The sequence below is a fragment of the Salvia miltiorrhiza genome, chromosome 8 (genome assembly GCF_028751815.1).
Source record: "Salvia miltiorrhiza cultivar Shanhuang (shh) chromosome 8, IMPLAD_Smil_shh, whole genome shotgun sequence".
Lineage (NCBI taxonomy): Eukaryota > Viridiplantae > Streptophyta > Magnoliopsida > Lamiales > Lamiaceae > Salvia > Salvia miltiorrhiza.
In genome coordinates, this window is record NC_080394.1 from 5,577,975 (window position 1) to 5,599,193 (window position 21,219).

At 34.1% G+C, this 21,219-nt stretch overlaps 2 protein-coding genes across 5 annotated transcripts; both read right to left on the minus strand.

Moving 5' to 3' along the window:
• Window positions 1–7,294: 7,294 nt before the first annotated feature.
• On the minus strand, window positions 7,295–15,184 carry LOC131000338 (la-related protein 1A-like). The gene is made up of 14 exons (XM_057926202.1): window positions 14,709–15,184; window positions 13,141–13,666; window positions 12,540–12,708; window positions 12,109–12,199; window positions 11,714–11,785; window positions 11,035–11,564; window positions 10,455–10,524; window positions 9,798–9,887; window positions 9,404–9,732; window positions 9,129–9,275; window positions 8,927–8,990; window positions 8,633–8,778; window positions 8,032–8,136; window positions 7,295–7,815 (listed from the first exon to the last, which is right to left on the minus strand). The coding sequence occupies exons 1-14, from the start codon at window positions 14,967–14,969 to the stop codon at window positions 7,662–7,664; spliced, it is 2,754 nt and encodes a 917-aa protein (XP_057782185.1). The 5' UTR covers window positions 14,970–15,184; the 3' UTR covers window positions 7,295–7,661.
• A 1,756-nt stretch (window positions 15,185–16,940) lies between these two features.
• LOC131000339 (transcription initiation factor TFIID subunit 13) lies at window positions 16,941–19,818 on the minus strand. 4 transcript variants are annotated; one of them, XM_057926206.1, is made up of 7 exons: window positions 19,577–19,812; window positions 18,654–18,773; window positions 18,534–18,571; window positions 18,020–18,079; window positions 17,841–17,915; window positions 17,528–17,655; window positions 16,941–17,199 (listed from the first exon to the last, which is right to left on the minus strand). In XM_057926206.1, exons 2-6 carry the CDS (start codon window positions 18,748–18,750, stop codon window positions 17,545–17,547), a joined length of 381 nt encoding a protein of 126 aa, XP_057782189.1. In that variant the 5' UTR covers window positions 18,751–18,773; window positions 19,577–19,812; the 3' UTR covers window positions 16,941–17,199; window positions 17,528–17,544. The 4 variants fall into 4 exon arrangements, with proteins under 4 accessions (XP_057782189.1, XP_057782187.1, XP_057782186.1 ...); XM_057926204.1 differs by having other exon boundaries at window positions 18,654–18,782; window positions 19,577–19,794; XM_057926203.1 differs by lacking the exon at window positions 16,941–17,199 and having other exon boundaries at window positions 17,351–17,655; window positions 18,654–18,782; window positions 19,577–19,818.
• Between the last annotated feature and the right edge of the window lie 1,401 nt (window positions 19,819–21,219).

The window sequence follows — 21,219 nt, forward strand, 5'->3', positions numbered from 1 at the left end:
TAGTCTTAATTAGTATTGCATAAAAATTAATAAGGGGACAAAACAAGGGACCTATTTCTTACTACATGTATATATGAAAAAATAAAATACTAGTACTCCCTCCGTCCACAAAGAGTGTGTGGTGGAGTGGAGGGCACGAATTTTAATAAAAAAAGTTAGAAGACGTGTGTGGTGGAGTAGAGTTTTGGGTTTTAAGAAATGTATGGAGTGTAGTGTGAATAGTTTAAGGGTCCCACATTTTTAGTGTATTAATTAAAGAGATGTGTGGGGTACCCTTGCCAAAAAGGGAAATGAGTACTCATTTGTGGACGGGCGAAAAAGGAAATATGTGTACTCATTTCGTGGACGGAGGGAGTAAACATATAATCTTTGTGGAAGGAGAGAGTATTATAGCACTGCAGTCTTGGGTATTTGATGTGTATACATAAATTAAATTGATATATGTGGAAACCCCACGTATTTTGATACGATTGTTAGATGGAATCATGGAAATATTAAATTCCCTATTCTGCATAAAAATAAAGTTTAAGTTGTACATGCATAATTATCACAAACTATAATTCGATAATATTTCAGTAAAATAGTACTTCTATCATTTGTTTGTTCATACAAACAAACATGTTCCCTGATCAACCTCTGGATGGCAACATTAATTTTAGTCCGATTTAGTCACATTCCAATCAACATACATATTATTCTTCAAAATAAAAAATCACAGATTATCTCATAAATCAATTAGATAAGCACATATCTGACAAACTATTAACTAAAGGTATGATAGATAAGAGTCGTGAAAATATACACATGTATATACTTATTTATCTATATTTATGAAAAATCATATTTTATATATATATATAGATATAGGGTGAGCTTCAATTGAGAAACCCTTTAAGTGTTAGAAATTAAGATATAATCTGAGCCATTTAATTGAATCTATCCAATGGTCGGTAATTAGGCGAATTATAGTGTATTTCGTTTATTTCATGTAATTCATTTATTTCCAATTACAATTATCAAGGGGTAATTCAGTGAAATGTAAGATTTGTAATCATTCTAAGTCTCATCATTTCTGGATTTTCCTCTTTTTTTCATTTCGACGATGTTGAAAATTGTAAATTGAGAGTGGAACATAATAAATTGTGAGATTAAGGTCTGCAAAAATTGTGGGACCACAATCGACAATTGTGTAGGGGTTAATTTATTAATGTGAGGGTGTGACAAAAAATCAATGAGAATCATAGGATCAGGAATCTGGTAATATTGAGGAATGCTGAAGGATGTCGAATCAGTTATGAATATGACCGTTCGAGGCGGTTACTAGTTTTAGCTATATGGAGTATATAGCAGGTATCCTAGGCAAGCTTCTGGGCACATTATCCATCACCTACAAACACAACTCTATTGAGATTAGGAATACAATATACTCCTTCGGCCTAGGCATCAAAATGAAACAGCTCAAAATGGAACAGCTCAAAAATGACAAAATGATCATGTTAAATGGGATTGAGAGAGTATATAGGAAGTGTTTTCTGTATCGATGGTATTTAGTTGAATTTTTGTTTATGTTGTAAATATCTGGTTATAATGAAGTTTCGTTTAATCTTTGTAGATGTAGGCTATTATCAAATCACATAAAATCTTATGCGTTCTTTTACCGTTCTGTCTTATTTTTTTTTCTTCTTTCGTATTCGCCGAGATTTTATATTCTTTTTCACCCCACGGCACGCAGGAGGCGGCGGGGGCCGGGTGCTCGCCACTGCTTTGCGCAGTCTTCTTGTTTTGGCCCGTTCTCACTGGTTTCAAGTCTGATTTTAGATCCGTTTTCGCCTCGAACTCGTATCGAGACGAAGTTCAATTCCTATTAAGACCATTTGACTCAATTCTGTCTCCATTTTTGTCCAAGAATTAATCAATTCGAGCATAAAATTCCGAGACAACAAAATTAGCACAAAAGCTCAAATTAATTAACTCTTGATTGAATGAGACCAATATATAAATCAATATAACACGTAAACACCCAAAAATTCATCACAAAATAGGGCTAAATAGTAATGAATAAAACATATATGCTGATGAACAAAGCAATATATACTGATAAATAACAAAATTTAAAACATTTTGCTCCCTCCAAGATACGAACCCTGGGAAAAAAATTCACCCTCTAAGTACAATATCAGCTATATGATTGATAAAATAAACGCACGAGATCGTGTCTAAGATCTCACTAAAAATAGGGGTCTTATTGGAGCGCCCTCCTATATATATATATATATAGTGTATATTGCAATGTTGCAAAAAGTAAAATAACTTTTTTTTTTTTGAAAAGTAAAGAAAAATAAGAAATTAGGATTGCAATACTAAGTAAGATTTTGAAATATACCAAGGGTTAAGTATCAGATTAGCCCCTAAGGTGGAGGCCCCTATGGCATTGGGCCCCTTATGGCAAGGGGTGTGTCAAATAAGCCCCTATGGTAATTAAAATCGAACAAAATCACCCTTAGCCCTAACAGTGAGTTAACAGCCGTTAACTATTAAAAAAAAATAAAAAATCTTTGTCTACCATGTGTTCGACGAAATGACTGAGACTCGTCAACTCGCCGCAGCTCAGCCTCCTTAATCCGGAGCCGCCGTTACCGCCACCACCGCTGCCGTCGTAGCCCCCGCTTCCTCCACCACCACTTCCGCCACCAACGACGGCGTCGTCACCACGGCGCGGAGGATGTCGAGTGATTGGAATAGCATTAAAGTGGTGGAAGTCGTATGAGGAACATAGGAGCAAGTTAGAATAATGTTACACTAGAAATGGCTCAAAGTGTGGAAAGAATCAAGTGTGAAAAGGAAACATTTAGTAATTTCCTTTGTAAGACAATTCTGCATACATATATATAGCATGCAGATACGATGCCATGAAAATGAAGCATAGATTTATACTAAAATTGCTTGTCAAAGTTCAAACTTGAAAGTGAAACCAATATCTATATATATATATATATATATATATATATATAGTCGTCTCAAGAGAAGGCAATATTGCTAAATTTAAGCCAACTAAAACCTTTTTCCTCGATCACCAATCATAACCATGACTCGAGAGTTCCAATAAACATTTACTAACAAGCTAGCGGGGCTCAAACCGGGCGGAACCATGAGCATTGCCAGCGGCGGCGACACCACCAACCCCGCCGGCCTATTCTGCTGGAACATAAAGTCAGCCGGCTGGCCGAAGCTGGGCATGAGAAGCTGGGAAAACGAACGGCAGTAGATGTCGGGGTCATTCTCGGGGAAGAAGCCCGACAGCAGAGTCATCGGGGCCGTCGTCGACGCCGCCGGCGGGGATTCGTTTTCGGCCATTGACTTGCCCTTTTTTTGACTTTGGATTTCTTGCTTTTTCGAGAAAACAAAACATAAAAGGAAAACAAGTTGTGATGCAAACAGAGAAAGCTTGAAATTTATGTGATGTGAAAACTCAAAAGTCGTCGCTCTGAGTTATGAGTTAAGGCTCACTCCGACGGCAGCGGTGGTGGCGGAAGTGGTGGTGGAGGAAGCGGGGGCTACGACGGCAGCGGTGGTGGCGGTAACGGCGGCTCCGGATTAAGGAGGCTGAGCTGCGGCGAGTTGACGAGTCTCAGTCATTTCGTCGAACACATGGTAGACAAAGATTTTTTATTTTTTTTAAATAGTTAACGGCTGTTAACTCACCGTTAGGGCTAAGGGTGATTTTGTTCGATTTTAATTACCATAGGGGCTTATTTGACACACCCTTGCCATAAGGGGCCCAATACCATAGGGGCCTCCACCTTAGGGGCTAATCTGATACTTAACCCATATACCAACAGCGTGGATCAGACAATTCCAAATATTGATATCAAATTTCTCTTTCTAATTCCACTTCTTCAACTATCCTAGAATATTGAAGCTTTTTAGGATGGGCATATAATTTGTACGAAATCATTTTAAATGTTAAAATATCCTAAACAAAATACTTTTATTAGGAAAATATTTAAAGGAGTAGGAGGAAAATATTTCACGCCTTGAGCTCTTCATCAAAACAGCGAGATTGTGCTTTAATTTGTTGGTGTTTTTCATATGTATAAGTCGACAAATAAGGCTTTTCCACGTTGGCTTGGAGGAAATTGTAAAACGAGATATAGTTAAATAAAACTGCGTGGTTTTTCTTTTTCCCCTTCAAAGAAAATATTTCATTAGAAATCAATTTCAAATAAATTATAAAATTAAGTGATAATTTTGTGATTAAAATAAAAATAAAAGTTTATTTGCATGTTATATTTTTTTCTTTCTTTTTCTCTTTTCGATCTATGATGTTATTCTTTTGCAAAATCATGCATGTTATTTATGTTAATGAAAATAGATTCAATATGTATCTTAATTTTAAAGACTGCGAGAAAAACTCTAATTTGATATATTATTATAACTTCATTCATACCATAAAACATGAGTCGCATTTCTTTTTACGCGATCCCACGAAATTTGTTATGTTTCCTTATATATGACAAAAAAAATCTCTTTATTCTCATTTTCACTATTTCACCTATCACATTTAACACACTAAACAATATTCCCTCTGTCCACGAAAGAACTTCCTAGGAGGGAGTGTCAAAAATTTTAAGAAAAAAATTGTTAAGTGTAAAAAAAGGTTGTTAAGTGTATTAGAGTGTTGAAAAGATGTTTTAATTAATATTGAGAGTGGTGAAAGTGAAACAATGAGTGGTGGGATATAGTCCAAATATAGGCAGGAAGTTCTTTTGTGGACGTCACAAAAAGAAAAAATAGGAAATTTTTTTGTGGACGGAGAGAGCTTTTCTTAATCTCCTGCCCAAAAAACGACTCATGTTTCGTGGGACGGAAGGAGTATTAAACAAGGTTAAAATGAAAGAGTTATATAATCATTTACAAATTATATATATTTGTGTGTGTGTGTACTAAATAATATTGATGTATAAATATATACAGTTATGTATGTTTTGTGATTTTTTTTTTCTTTTTTATTTCAATTATTAATTGTGATTTTATACTAGAATGGTTTTACTATTTAATTAAATGTTATGAAAATTATATATATATACTGGGAATTATCACATATAGCCCTTTTTGTTAAATACATAAGTTTTATAGCCCTAGTTTATAATAGATAAGTTATATAGCCATTTTAGGTTTAAAAGACTATAACACCCTTAGACTTTTTTGTATTTTTATTTAACATTTTAAATTATATTTTTATTTAACATTTAACATTTTATTTAACATTTTCTTCTCTACATCAAAATTGCTTCTAGCGGGTCATCGCCGCCTCACCATTCCAGTCGCCGCCGCCGTACTCGATGGTGTACTCGATGACACCATCGAGTACTCAAAGTATTCAATGGTGTATACGATGGTGCCATCGAGTAATGAAAAAAAAAATGAAGATTTTCTATAACATCATTGAGTAATCGAAGTATTCGATGGTGTGCACGATGACACCATCGAGTAAATGAAAACACAAAAAAAAATCAAAAGGTATTAAAATTTTTTAAACTTAAAATGACTATATATCTTATCTATTATAAACTGGGGCTAAAAAATTTATGTTTTCCATGAACATGCAAAGAGTTTTTATGAACGACCTAAAAATATTAATAATCATTTTATTGAATTGACATCACACCGACACATAAATACAACATCAAATATTCTGTGCATTTAAATTTCTCTTAAATTTTCATTTTATTGGATTATCAGCTAACCTGCATACAAACTGATTAATATTCTAAGCTGATAAAATTTTAATTCAAAGATTTTCTGACTAATAAATGTAAGTTATTAACTTAACCATCACACTTCCACACTCTTTAAATTAATTTACAACTGTCCTACTGTTATGTAGCAAATTGACTTTACACTTTCTTTCTTTTCGAGGGGCAAATTGAATTTACACTTGATAAGACAAATTATGTGAGCAAAGTCAGCTCACTTATTTTCAGTCACCTAAATCTAGCTGATCAGTTTTATCATCAGTTAAGTTGAATAAACAACGCAAAAAATTATAATTTGTGTATTCCCTTCCACCCATACACTATGAAACCAATATTTTTTTTTATATTTTATTTACAAAGGGTATTTTTAGAAAGAAAAAAAAAATGAAAATAGGGTCGAAATTACCCATTTATTTTATTTGTATTGATTTTAAGCACAAACATACGGAAACGACATTGCCTGTTTGGTACCCAAAAATAATTGGGTTCGGATCCTCTGCAATGATATAAAAAAAAAAAAAAAAAAAAAAAAAAAAAAAAGAACACGACAAGGCTTGCTGTGCACAAAACAGTAAATTGTGCATCAAACATAGGAGTTTGGCACAAATTGTTTTTAAATGTTTTTAGACAACTTTTATATTCTCTAAATACTTAAACTAATCTTTTTATTCTAGAAATGATGATATCATAATTAGAATTAAGTAAATTATAAATATAGTTTATATTAGTTAAAATTGGATTTTTATATACCTCATCCGTCCCACGAATTTTGACACGAATTCTTTTTTGGGTCATCCCAAGAATTTTGACACGTTTCTAAATAGAGTAACAATTAGCTAAACAATAAGGGTTCTTAATTACCTTTGCCTATCCTACTTTATCACTTTATTACGTTCTCTCTCCTATTTTATCACTTTTATACTTTATTACTTACACACTTAAAACATTAATCTATAATTCCTTAATTCTCGTGCCGAAATCAAACGTGTCAAGATTCGTTGGACGGAGGGAATAGTATTTTTTAATTTAAAAAAATAAAAAATGTTGTAAACTAATTGTAAAAATCTTAAATCGAGAAAAAAAAAAAGAAAAAACAAAAACAAAGTGTCCCAAACTCGTGCTATGGCCGAATTTTTTTTAAAAATGGAACATTTTTAAATTTTTTTTTTGAGACGCATGTCCTCCCTCGAACCCGATTCATACTCCCTCTGTCCCGCGAAGTTTGAGTTGTCCCACAATGTTTGAGCACTTTCTTTATATGACAAAACTTGTTCTCTTTATTCACATTTTCACTTATCAGTATCACACTTAACACACAAAATACTAACTCCTTAAAATCCATGTCGATTGCTCAAGATTCGCGAGACGGAGGGAGTACTTTCTAGCCTTCAATCGGGCTTCCCGGCTCAACAACGCGATGGGGCTCATCAAGGTGGGGCTCGAGCCTTTCCGTCGATGCTCTAACATATTAACGAATTTCTATATTTTTCTTTTTTTAGAAACTTATATTAACGAATTTCAGTAAAACAATTTGTTCATTTCCAGTGGAAAAGACAGATAATCTTATTTGATAAAGACGAGACGGAACAAAGGCCTAATGTGGTTTGAAACATGGCTCAATCCCCAAGTTGTACAAAGCTCACGCCATTATTACCTATCTATTTTTTTCCATCAATTTCTTATATACAGCTTCAAAAAAAATCCTGCTATCTGACATTCTTTGTGGCAACACCAGAATGTCGTCAACATTCTATGTACAAGACAACAAAGTAGAAAATTCCTCAACAACCAAAAATGGCCACCAAATTTCCACCTTTTTCCTCTATAGACTATTAGAATTCTCCTTCCAAAATTTGCGACATTGTCACTTCACTGCAAATGCCAAGTCGTTTCGCCCAATATGCCTTACTGGTTGCCTTCTTTCACGCTTGCATTCTTAGCTTTGGCGCGCTTGAAATCTTCCATACTACGATATTCCTCTCTCAGCAGCCTATCCAATTCAGGATGCTTCTTTGCTGCCTCTCTCTCCTCCCGTGCCTCCCGGAAATGGTGAAATGCCCTGACAGGTCATAATCGGACATGTCAACACGACAACAAAGACAAATCGTGACGGGTGTAATTGAAAAATTATGCAGCCTCGTGATGTTAGTGTTTCTACAACTATCTGTATCTGTTAAACTGTGAACTGGTAATTGTCACGTTTCTCAAATCTCCGACCACATGCGACAACAGATTATTTATAGAAGATGAGCTAAAAGGGGCAGGCAGCAATTACCAATACTTCTCCAGGCCATACAGGTTCCCTTTTTTGTAGAATTGAAGTGTCAGCTGCTCGAAGTCATCATAGAGATCCTCCTTAAATTCCTTCTCCAACCCATAACTGAAAAAAAAAAAGTAAGTATAGGAAAAGATGCACTTGGGATCCTCCATCCCACTTATGGTGTCACATTCCGTGTCCCACTCAATTGCTTATATTTTGAATCAATTCTTTTTCTTCAATTTCCATTTCTAGTGTTTTAGTTTAATTTTATAATTATTAATTAGGGTTCACTAATCCAAGATGGGTTTATAATTATGTATATTTAATTTACATTTTTGAATTAATAATTGGTTATTAGGGTTCATCATTCCATGATTACGCTATATATATATTTTTTAATTTTTAATTTTCAATAATAATGATTAATTAGGGTTCATTATAAAAATAACAATCTTTATTTCTATAATAAATATTGTTGAAATAGTGTAATTAATAGTGGGACAAAGGATCCCATTGAAAAGACAGCTATTTGAAAGATAGAGGAAATGAAGAAAATATTAGAAGAATAAAATCTACAAGCATTAGGAAGAAGAAAACAACTCATGCAAAACTGTACCTATAGAACCGGAACAGGCACTCTGTTCCATAATTGTAACCAGCAGCGGCATCTTCCAGAGCCAGCTTACGGAACTCGTTATACATGGAAGGGACAAACATGTTTCTTAAGAAAAAACACCAAAACCTATACAATGTGTTCATCTCCTGCAAGTAAACAGAGGTGAATTGCATCAGCTTCAGAGAAATAACTCAGGTACCGCCACATTTAGTGTAGTTGCCAAGACCTTAAATGTAATGAAAAAAATATTTTGAAGCAGTTCAAACAGAAATTCATCTATAATTTCCAAGATACCTCACTGCAACCAATGCCCAATTTCTTTCGTTCACCAAGGCAGCGCTTTTTATACTTATTGTACCTGAAGAAATAAAATTAACCAGCTTAATTTATAATGCGGATGCAATTAAACTAGCCAATTAATGAGTCCTTCCTTCCTTGAATAGGCATGCATGCTTGTAACTATAGCATAAAATTCCTTTAAATTGTATCTTCTTACAACTGCTGTTTGAAACCATTTTCCTCCAGAAGTTTATGGCTTGCATGTTGAAATGGTGGAAATGACTTTGGCACTGAACCAACTGGAGGACTACTTCCTGAGAGATTGCTGCTTTGAGGTGAGGCACTCAACTTTGAATGCCTGAACCTGAAAATAAATGGGTTATATCGGAACTGGGAAAACCATAATAAATCTAAATGAAATTTAGATGCTTCACCTGTGGGCAGGTTATTCATTATTGCTTGTGTTATAGAATATAATTTTGTAATACTCACCCATAACTATCTGGGGGCGTAGAACCAAAGAAAAAACCAACCGCATCACTAGGTGGACTTCCAGATACTGCTCCCAGAGTGTTCCGGCCACTTACATGACCTTTAAGATTTCCATAGAACAGTCGCTGCTGTTGCTTCAAGTTACTTTTATTTTGCTTTTTACGAGAGTTGGGATGTCCATGCCCCTCAGAGCTGCTTTTGCCTGTAGACTGATCAAGAATCCTAGAATTTAATGTGGCAGCACCTTGAGCAGAATTTCTGGAGCTGTCATCCATGCCTTCACTAATAGGCTGATTATGTCTACGATGAGACCTTTTTAAGTTCAGTTCCTAAAAAGGAAGTCATATTAACAATTGCTTTTCGTTTAATATAATGTAGAAACAAATATGCCAACCTGCTCATAATAGTATAGACCATCATTTATAGTGGAAGCAAGCTCACTGGATAATGGTTTTGATTCTTCCCCGGCTCTCATTCGACTATTCTGCATCATAGAACCTAGTTAGTCACTAACTTAAACAATCCAACTGATAATGTCATTCAATTACAACTTCGTAGTAATCTCTTTGGGGCAAAGCATATCTTTGAATAGACCCCTTCACCTAATAAAACAAATTTGATAATAAGGAGAAACTGAAGATTTCAAAGACACATAACAACATATCATGTTTAGTGTGGGTAAAGATGGGTCACAATCAATAGCTGTTCAACTAAATGAGGAGAATGAGGAAGATAAAGAGAAGAAATTACATCAAGATTTGACAAATGTACAGCTATAAATAAGCATTTGTCTAGTTCAACCATGTTATTCCGGGGTACAGATAAATTGGGTAAACCAAAAGATAATTCAACCTAGAGTATCTTTCACCTCACAATGTGACAAAAGGTAATTTAATTTCAAGTATCGCAAATCTATTTTACCTCACTGAACCTCAAATAAATAGCAGATTTATAGAAACTAATAAATCCAGAGAACATCAGCAGAACGACAGTTTAAATAATACGTTAGCAGAATGTCTCAAACAAGCCTGGCAAGAAATCATGGTCTCACTTGAGTGACAATTACAAGCCTCTCGACAGCTTGATCATTAATAATTATTTCCTCATCTTCATCATCAACCCTGCAGACACCCAACAATGTACAAAGATAAATCTTAATGCACGGAGCACCAACGTATATAGTGGATTCAAGGGAGATAAGATACCAGAGTAACTTGTTGTATTTCATGAAGAAATGAAAATCAACAGAATCTATTGATCTTTCATACCAAGAATAATTAAATCTTACAAAAAGGAAGCCAGATAAATGCATAAATACTATGTCTATGTGAATATCACAAATAAACAATTCGAACAGTTGAAAAAACACATGTCTGGCATATTTTAAGTATGGAACCGTAGATGTTTGCATAACCAAAATTACTGACTATCATACATGTTTCTTCGACAATTATGAGCTACCTACTGAATTCATTGTACATTTCTGCTACAAATATGAGCCACAAATATATTTCCTGTTCATCACAAACATATGCATTTTCCATTTAAACAATCTTAGATGTAACAAAGAAATAGATGGGCGCATCTAACCAAAGTTACATATAATCAAGCAGGAAGAAATCCTAAAATACCTTCCAGCAGTAGAAGGATGGTCATGCCCTGTCCTTTTCTGCTCCAATTCCAGCTCTTCATCAAGCATAAATGTGCTTGAAAAATCATCAGATGACCCACCAAAGTTCTTCACTTTCGGTTTTGAAAGAGCCTGCATTTTTTTGTTTTCACCGTTTTTGAATATGACTGACTTCACAGAATCAGCTCCTAGTGAAGTGGCTTGGAAATTTGATCCAGTATTAAGTACACTGATATTGTTTCTAGAGCTGGGTTGACATCCCAGCTCTAATTTTAGATTACTGTTTCCTAAAGCAACTCTCTGTTCTTCACTATCCTTGCTATGTTCTGTAGAACTTTTAATGGAGCCTTCCAGAGTATCTGCAGCCAATGGCAGAGAATCCACTGAACTTCCATCCGGATGAAGCTTGTCTCTCTTATTCTCATTCTGATCATCATTGTTCCCAGAATTTCTAACTAGGGATGTAGCTTCTTTGTTCACAGATTCTGAAATCCACTTAGACCACTCATTGCGTCTCCTCACCTTCTCACCCTGCGAGATTGAGATCAGACATGCAGAAAGAGTTCAGAAGAAAGGAACTGAAAATGAGAAACAAAAAGCTTAAGAAAGAGCTTTTTGTACAATCACCAAAGATGAAGAAATTTAATTGAAAAATGCTAAGGAGAGAAAATTTATTGAACCTGCACTTCAATTGTCTCTGAAGTTTGCAATGCATCTATAATAAATGGTATATCTACATTCATTTGTTCAACCTGAAACTCAAAATTCCAGGAAAGCTCTTAGTAGCAAAAGACTCAGAAACAACTCATCTGGGAGAAGCAAGTCAAGTGTAAGAGACAATGGATTTGCAGCCCACTTAAGTACTATAATCATGCACCCTTACACCCATGCCTACCCACCTATCAGAGAGAAGAGCAAAAGCTTTTTCTCCCTCTTCTTTTGTGGGTTGGGGGGAGGAGAAAGTTACTCCAAAGATCAAGGAGTAAAAATATTTTCAGATACCTTAAGAAGGAAAAACTGTCAAACCATTATTTAGTACTTCCATGCTCAGAGATTAAATAAAAATATCACATACCCTTTTAAAGGTTGCGATACTCGAAACCAGGACCCAGCCCTGGTTGTCCATCAAGGATATCAGGTAGGCATCAGTCTGCAGATTCTCATCACTGCCAAAGTATATTAACGTTCAGTGCATAGTTAACTGGATAAGTTCTCGCAGTAATTCCTTGCTAGTTTTAAAAATCTCAAAACATGACCAAATAAAGCTAATAGTATTAGCATGTTTCTTGAAATACCACTCAAAACTAAAGACAATCTATGAAGTTTTTCCCAAACTTAAACATATGAAAGAAAAATTCAAAACAGATGGTCATCAACTTAAACAAATGCAGTTGATACACAACAGTAGGCTTGAATACATGTTTCGGTTCTTATAGAACTAGTTCCGACCCTCCTGTCGTGTAGGCTGAATTTTTAGAGACATGAGATCAATTTAAAATAATTCACCTGAAATAATACTCAATTTGCTTAACAATGCGGGCCCTCAATGCTATCGTTGGCGGGGGTGATACAGGAACTCCAGGGCTCAATGGATATGGAACTAAATACGGTGGATAAGGAACCCTAACAGAGCCTGGGGGCACAGCTGGATAGTAAATGAAAGCTCCTGGTGGACCTGTAGATAGAAAACTCCGTTAGATAAGTGTTCTCAGTTAAGAATAGAAGAACAAAGTGAGGAGAAGGAAAAAAAGTACTCCCTCCGTCCGCCAAAAGTGGACCATTTTTACTATATCGGGCGTCCGCAAAGAGTATACCACTTTCCTTTTATAGAAATGGTCCCACCATCCACTTTAATCTTTTATCCTTACAAACAATCTTTATTTACAAAAAAATCACCTCAAATTCAATCTCAACCACACATCTCATAAAGTGGTGGGACCATTTCTCCACTACATAAAAATTATCATCAATTTTATTAAATCTCGTGCCCAGCCAAAGTGGTCCACTTTTGGCGGACGGAGGGAGTAAATAAATAAAACATAGAATATAAGATCTCAATTTCATAAAACAAAATGTCAAATATACTTCTGCATCGTAGCACATATACCTGGATAGCTTGGCCCATCAACAATGCCAGGCCCAAAAAATGGAGGCCTTACAAAATGTCTTGGGCCCACATTTGGTTGCATATAGAAGTTGTTAGAGGCAGGGCGTTGATTGTTGCGGGAAGGATTCGTTGGTCCATATTGCTCATTTGTACTACGCCTTCTTCCACCAGAACCAGAATCATGGCCCCTCGAATCAGCACGTGGTGTAGGTTGAATATTCCCATTCATTGGTGGAACATAGGCTTGTGCAGGATCACTACCGGACTTCAGCAGTTGAGCATCAGCTCTCGGGAAAGATCTGGCTGGAAATTGATAACTATATCCAGGAACAGAAGATGGTGAAATGGGAACCATACTAGGAAAAATTGGGGCTATTGTCGGCGGATGGTAAGGTAAGGGAACAGCAAATGGAGGTATATTATTTGGGCCATGCTTGGGGCCATTTTTATTATGATGTGCTGCGTACGGCCTTCGGGGAGATTTAAAATTACCACGACCATGGAATTTCTGCGGCTCAACAGTAACCTGGATGTCCACAAGAACTGGCAGATAAGGTACCAATTTAAACAAAAATATTTCAACAGAACATTTGTAGCCTATGGTAATTATTATGTATAAGAACTTATATGCAAGAAATCAGAGTTTTCAAGATATGAGATACCTCGTCCAAGGGAGAAACTGAACTTAAACATTAAGAAGCTTGCCTCATCAGAAGCAGAATGAATTTAGTGACATCTTGTCCAACATTGCACAAGTTGGATATAAGTTGAGCAAAAGGGAAATACTATATTTTAGTACATCATGCCAAACCAAGAAACATGATAAAGAAGCCAATAAGCCTACTTAAGATAGTTAAAAACATAATAAAATTGAGATTATGAATTATTGAATTCATATGGTCATTTTTTTCCAACCACTTTCAGGGATCATTTCTTTTTTACTTTACCAGCACAGAGGCTCCTCCAAGAAGGGTTGCTTTGTCTATCCTGTTATGTAACTTATGTGTTGCTATTACATCGCATTAAATCAATGATAAATGGATAAATCCTATTATCCATCAACTAACTAAAACTTCAGACTTATTTTTCATATCGGAAAATTAGGCATAATTTCCATTCAAAGAATCGTAATGTCTCTCGTGTGTATGAAAAACAATCTGTGTTCCATAATCTGCGGCGTCCCAACATTCTATCTAAAATCCCGAATGATCTTACTATCTTCCCTCAACTTTCAGTGTGGCACCAGAGATTTAAGACACTATAAGTGCAGTCAATTTTTTTATACACAATCGAACTCTCAACCCCCTCTCGCAATAGAAAGTGAGAATCTTTGAATGAAAATTGCTCCTAAAATCAAACGACTTGATTTTCCATCCATTATTTAGATTCGTTAACCCATGAGAACATATTGGTGCCTAGAAACGAACTCGCGCGAGCTTAAAGAAAGTTAAGCCAATAACCTCAGCTTTAACTGATAGAATGCAAATACCTAGTGCATTAATAAAACATAATATGTTAATAAATTAAAATATAAAATTGACATAAACTAGCAGAGGAGCAGCACCCACCGGCGCAGGAGGATCAGCACAATTATCGGTCCCAGACTCCGTCGGCAGGGGAGGCGACTTAGCAGGGCTCAAATCGACACCTCCATTACACTTGGATCGCTGCTGCGCATCGGACAGTGCCGGCCAAGACTCCGAATCAGCACCGGCCACCGGAGCCGCGGTGGCCGAAGTCTTCCACGGCGACCTCGGAGGACCACCGGCGGCGATGTCAGTCGGATTCTCGGGCCGATCACCAAGATCACTAACCCCATTGTCCCCCATCCCCACGAGTGCGCTGAATTAAATAATAAAAAACGTCGATTCGTAAAATTTAGTGAAATAAATGTAAATTTGAGAATTCCGAATGAGTAGTGAGAGAGCACGGCGGCGGGCGTGGAGGAGAGGGTGGCGGGAGCCGGCTGAAAGAGGCAGTAAAGAAGGAGTGTGTTTGGAGAGAGAGAGAGACTAGGGTTGTAAAGTGGTCAGAATAATGTTGACAGATTGACTGTATCTATATATATATATGGAGATGGAGATATGTATGTATCATGTATGTGGATTTCTTATTTTCCTAGTGTATATATATATATATATTTGATAAATTTTTCCTAGTATTATTAGAGTAGAAAATACGAAAACAAATCATCGTGGAAATAGAGTATAGAATAAAGATAAAGATATGGAGAATAACAAATACGAAAACAAATCCTAATGGAATCTATAAAACTATACAAAAGGAGAACCACTTACAAAAAATAGTTTACTATATTTTTCTGCTAAAATTACCATATTATTTTTGGATATTATCTGTCAAATCTAGATCATCAAAATATATTTTTGTTATAATTTTTTTCTGCTCATAGAATTTATGACATTTTCATGGTTTGTAGTTTTTATTTTAAAATAAGTTTGTAGCCTAATTATATTATACATGACCATATTAAATATATAATAATATCTTTTTTTTATCTAAAATAGTCATAAAATATTCAATAAATGTATATAAAATATTTAATAAACATAAATAAAAATATCAAACTATTAATATAGATAAGATTTAGAATCATATATGGACTTTTAACATATGTGTTTATTTATTTTTTTGTTTATTTTATAAATATTTAGTCAATAAGTATAAAAGAAATTTTAAACATTTAACATAAAATAACGACTATATATTTGCCATTTTAGTAACTTTTATTTCACTAGGCTACACTCGCACACAATCTTTCAAATTTATTGTATCCACAAACTATATTACGTCTTGCACTAAACATTTTAAATTCGTGTTTTAAATTCATTTAATTGCCAACGATTTTAGTTTGAGAAATCAATATGACTCCTTGATTTCTATGTTTGGTTTGATTATTAAATAACGTGGGGAATATACAAAGTCTATAGCATCAAGAAAGTATTCTTTCTTTTCCTCTATCGCTGAAAGTGAAAGGTTACGGTCGTTTATTCAACTTTTCCATCTTTTTTCATGATAAATTTATCAAAAAAAAAAAAAAAAAAACACGCTCAAAAAGTATTTATAAAAATAAAATATAAGAAAAATATTTATGATCATGTACTAAAAGGAAAAGTGTCATAATTTTTAATGACGTCAAAAATGGCAAAATTGCAAAACTTTTCATAGACTTTTGATCACTCGGGCATGCAGGTCCAACCGAAAATTCTATTGGGCCTAAAATTTAAAGGCCCAAACCCATTTAAAACCAAATTGACCTATCGGGCCAGATGTTTTGTCAGCCTACGAATGAGTAATCCTGACAATTCAGTATTGGATTCCAAAACAGTTTACAAAAATCATCTATTGATAAGTATTTAAAATAATTAAATGTGGAAACTGTAAGCCCTAAATATATATACTCAGTTATTAAAAACAGTTCAAGTTACTAAAATTATCGATTAGCTAACTATAAAGTAGTCCCACAAAATTTATTTTCCCCCAAATTGATATTAACATATTCGCTGAAGCTGCTACTGACGTTTTTGCCGAAGCTACCAATGTAGCTAGGTTGATGATCAAAATTATATCGCATTTACTTCTTTCAAACACCATCATTTTTAAATGAAATATGTAAGTGCAATTATTTTAATTTCGTGGAAAGCAACATCATTTTCTACTTAACTATACAATTTTGTTTTGTCCTTGGTCCATAGTATTAGCACGCGTACCGGCGTACGCCACCTAGAAACGAGGTTAATTTCAATTTGATCGATGTTGCTCATCGTGGAAAAAGCCAAACGAGCACTAAGTTCGTGTATTTAGATTCAAAACAAAAGTTCACAAGAAAAAACAGAAACGCTGAAAGTTTGTATAAACATAGAAGCATAGGATGAGCACTTTCAACCTAGAATTCATGCAAAATACAGAACTGAGCAATCACAACATAGTAGTGATTTTTCCTTTTTTTTTTCCATATATAAAGACAGTAATGAGTCGCATCGTGAAAATCTTCATACGCAAAAATCTCCATTTTGAGTCAGTGATGAGACATAACCCATGCTGAAAAAGAAAATCTTGATTATTCAGAATTTGATTATTCCAAGCAGAAATTTTTTTAATTGTATTGTTTTGAGGTAACAATTACTCAGGTGACCAATATGAACTATACAAAAAGAAAAGTAGTACTACTAGTTATGGATATCTATATACATTTCTCCATAATACTATTTTATTTGTTTTCTCAAATTGGAAACACTAATGAAATGTAATTACAGCTTCTTTTTTTTAGGGGAAATGTAATTACAACTTAAGTCAAGTGTCAAACAATGAATTTAAAAGCATCATTGCACAAACAACAAAATTCATGCCATAATTTTTTTGAAAATACCGTGTTTATACTGCATATCAGTCGGTTGAAGCCAGTTTCTCTTCATCCACCTCGAAAGCCTTCCTTGCTTGCTTCAGTTCTTCGTTCATCGACAACAACTCATCGCACCGGTTGAATTTTGGAATATCCTACACAATCACAGTTGTGTATGACAAATTGACAATGATCTAATCCTTTATGCTTACGTTTTTAGATTTGAAAACTCAAACTACAGACTCATTCATGGTGGAAGTTAAATATTTTATATCTGTATCGCATAGCCGATGGTAAAATTAGATTAGTAGAAAATTAAATCTCCAGCGTAGCAACTTACCTTTCGGATTTGGAAGAGGAAATCATCTATAATAAGTTTTCCTCGTTTAGATGCAATATCTTGAGCTTTATGGACCTGATAGAAAAACCCGTTTCATAAGAAAGAACGACGACCAGAGAGGAAAAGCAAAACTCTTTGAAATATTATCGAGAAAAAAATTTAAACAAATAAAGACTTGCCATCTCTGTGACGTACTCCACAACAATATCCTCAACAAGTGCAACAGTCTCAGGAAGCGGCTGCAATGCAACAGTAGCAACACAAAGACATTACAAGTTTAGATCAAAATGCTATATCATGCATCTTGCAGACTAAATTCAAATGAATTATCACAAAAATGAAATTGAAACTAAACAGTTCTAGATTTGTTTGATCCTTATATATGACAAATAAGAACCTTCCATCCTTGCTCATTCCACTTATAACTGAACTTCCTAGAGATGAGATGAGACATACATAATGGTGAGCAAACATGCTATAAAATCACTACAATTTAGTTATATAGTATATGAGAATTGTGCTTATATTCCAACATTAACCGCCAATATATGATAAATCTTTCATTCATTTCACCAGATAATATGAACACATGATAAAAGAAAAATGTGGAAGCGATTTACTATTGAAAAAATTAATTTCATATTACATTGCAAATAAAATCAGGGTCAAAAGGATCAGGAAAATATGACATACGTTAGCATCATCGCCGAATCCATACATCATATGCTGCACTGCTCCCTCCAGATAAACAATAAGTGTGTCAAATAAAACTTAAAGTCACAAACAAAATATTTCCAGAAGAGAAAAACTCACAATCCTTCTGGAACATTCCACGTTTACGCTTGGAGGATTCTGAAGGTTGGGATGATCCCGGCCTCACTTTTGAGGGACCTGCCGTCGTGTTACTCATCCTCTATATCTGACAGCTCCTCCCTACAGTTTCTTTTGCAAAATCACTAGTAATTACTTAGAACCCACAAATTGAAACTACAGCAAGTATTGAAAAATAACAAGAGCACCATAAATTAATTTGTAGTTTCCTAACAAGTCAATGACACAAAAACTACTCCCTCATCATGTTATGCTGTTAGAACACTGAATTATAAATAAAATTTCCTAATATGAGTTCTGGAATATCAGATATACCACCTTACTGAGCAATACAGTTCTGTCAAATATCATCAATAATTTTCAAATATTCAACATTTCAATGCCATTCCAAAGCAAAATTGAAATTTCCAGCTCAAGTTCTAGGAAGATCAACAAAATAAATATACCATAATCTTGAGATGCATCTATTCCCATATACTGAACCCTAAACCGGGAAAAAAATGCCTAAAAAAGTGACATTATTCACCAATTCTTTCTTCAAACCCACTGATACATAACCAAATGAAACTAGTCATAAATTTGAAACTAGCAAAAAAAAAAAAAAGGCTTAATAAACCGATTACTCACTCAACCACAGACATACGATAATGTCGACGAACAAAATTATCTGAATTAATAATCGTTAAACTTAGCTGATCAAACAAAAAAAATAGTAGAACAATTCATCCTTATTGTGTTAAAACAGTTCTAAAGAGAAACCTAAACTTAAAGTGCTATGCATATAACTACCTGAATATCAATGTCTTCACATATCATAGTAGCTCTTATCTATATATATAAGGCAACATTCATCACTAATCGAAGGCAAGTTTATTCTAAAACACACAAATAGCCTTCCGGCTTACCTACAATACCGGAATTTGAAACTGCTGCTACTGCTGAGTAGACCGGAGGAGGCGGGACAGCAGCGGTGACGGCGATTTCTCGCCGGACGGCCGATATAAGTGAGATAAATTGGATGGAGAGATGAGTGATGAGGGTAATCGACGGCGAAGAGACGCCGGATCTCTGGAAGCGAAGAAGAATGGAGAGAATTTTTTTTTTTGACAGTAAGAATAGAGAGATTTTAGTAAACAAAAAGAAAAATATTTTAATGGGTTGTTACTGGGCTTGCTTATTAAATTAATTGGAATATTTTATTCATGATGGGCTTCTTTTTTTCTTTATACTCCTATATCTTCTAATCAATTGAGCTATTGGGCTTTATCTATATAAATTTTAATAAAACCATGGCTTTTAAAAAAGAGATGCGTTTTTTCAGAAATTTGAAATATAAAAAAGTTATGTTTCTTCTTTGCGTTATTAGCCTGTAAATACACGAACTTTTTACATTTTTTAAAATTTAAAATGATTTTTATTTTTAGCCCACAAACATACGAACTTAGCATTTTTTTTTATTTTTGACATCGACAAGAAAAAAAAATTCCAATTTACTATTAACGTGAAGGCCGGTATACCATGTCATTCACTCTCTAATCAAAATTTAATAGTTCACTCTATTTTCTTAAAACGATTTAATCAGTTGATTGGTAATCTAGTGGTCTAATTAAATGATCGACTCAGTGGCCGATATGAATTTATATATTGATTATCCTTGATAGTAACGTTATACTCTTAATCGTTGATTTGAATCTAAATTTAATTTGTGGTGATGATGATGTTCGTACATTTATTCATAGTATTGTGTATAAGAACTGTTTTCAAAACTTACGATGTAAATATTTAACACGACATTATATTTTTTTTATAGTTAACATATTGATCTTTGATTTTATAATAAAATTTTGTATATATATAGGGTGCGTTCACGTTGATGGATGGGAAAAAAAGAGTGATAACAAAAATTTATGCTATTAAATGTCTTTTTTTTTTCCTCACATTTTACACAAAAGAAAAGTTCACCATTTTTCCTTCCTTATTTTCACTTCAATGATGGATAATATTATCCCACCAAAATCGAGGGACCTCCATAAAATGAAAATAAGAAAGGAAAAATGGCGAACTTCTCTTTTGTGTAAAATATAAGAAAAGAAAGAAGACATTTAAAGGCATAAATTTTTGTTATCCCTCTACTTAGAGGGATAAAACGCAAACACACCCATATAATATCATGTAATTTTATAAATTTTGACATCGTACGAATATAGCATTAGTAATTGAAAATTTAGATAATCAATTGTATAACCAATACCAACCCCTTGAAAAAAAACCTACGTATAGTACCATATTCACCCTCATTAAATTAATAAATATATAGAATCCCACTAATTGAAATAGACCTAAATAAATTCGTGGAGGAAATCCAATGCTAAAAAAATAAATAATATTAAAGCGTATGCTAAACTATAGGGGGTATTTAATTAAATAAATATGATAAATAAGATTAATATGATAGATGTGATTAAAAGTAATTAAATAATTAATTTAATTTTAGAGTGATAAATGATTATTCAATTAAAAAATTAAAATCCAAGTTCAAAATTAATTA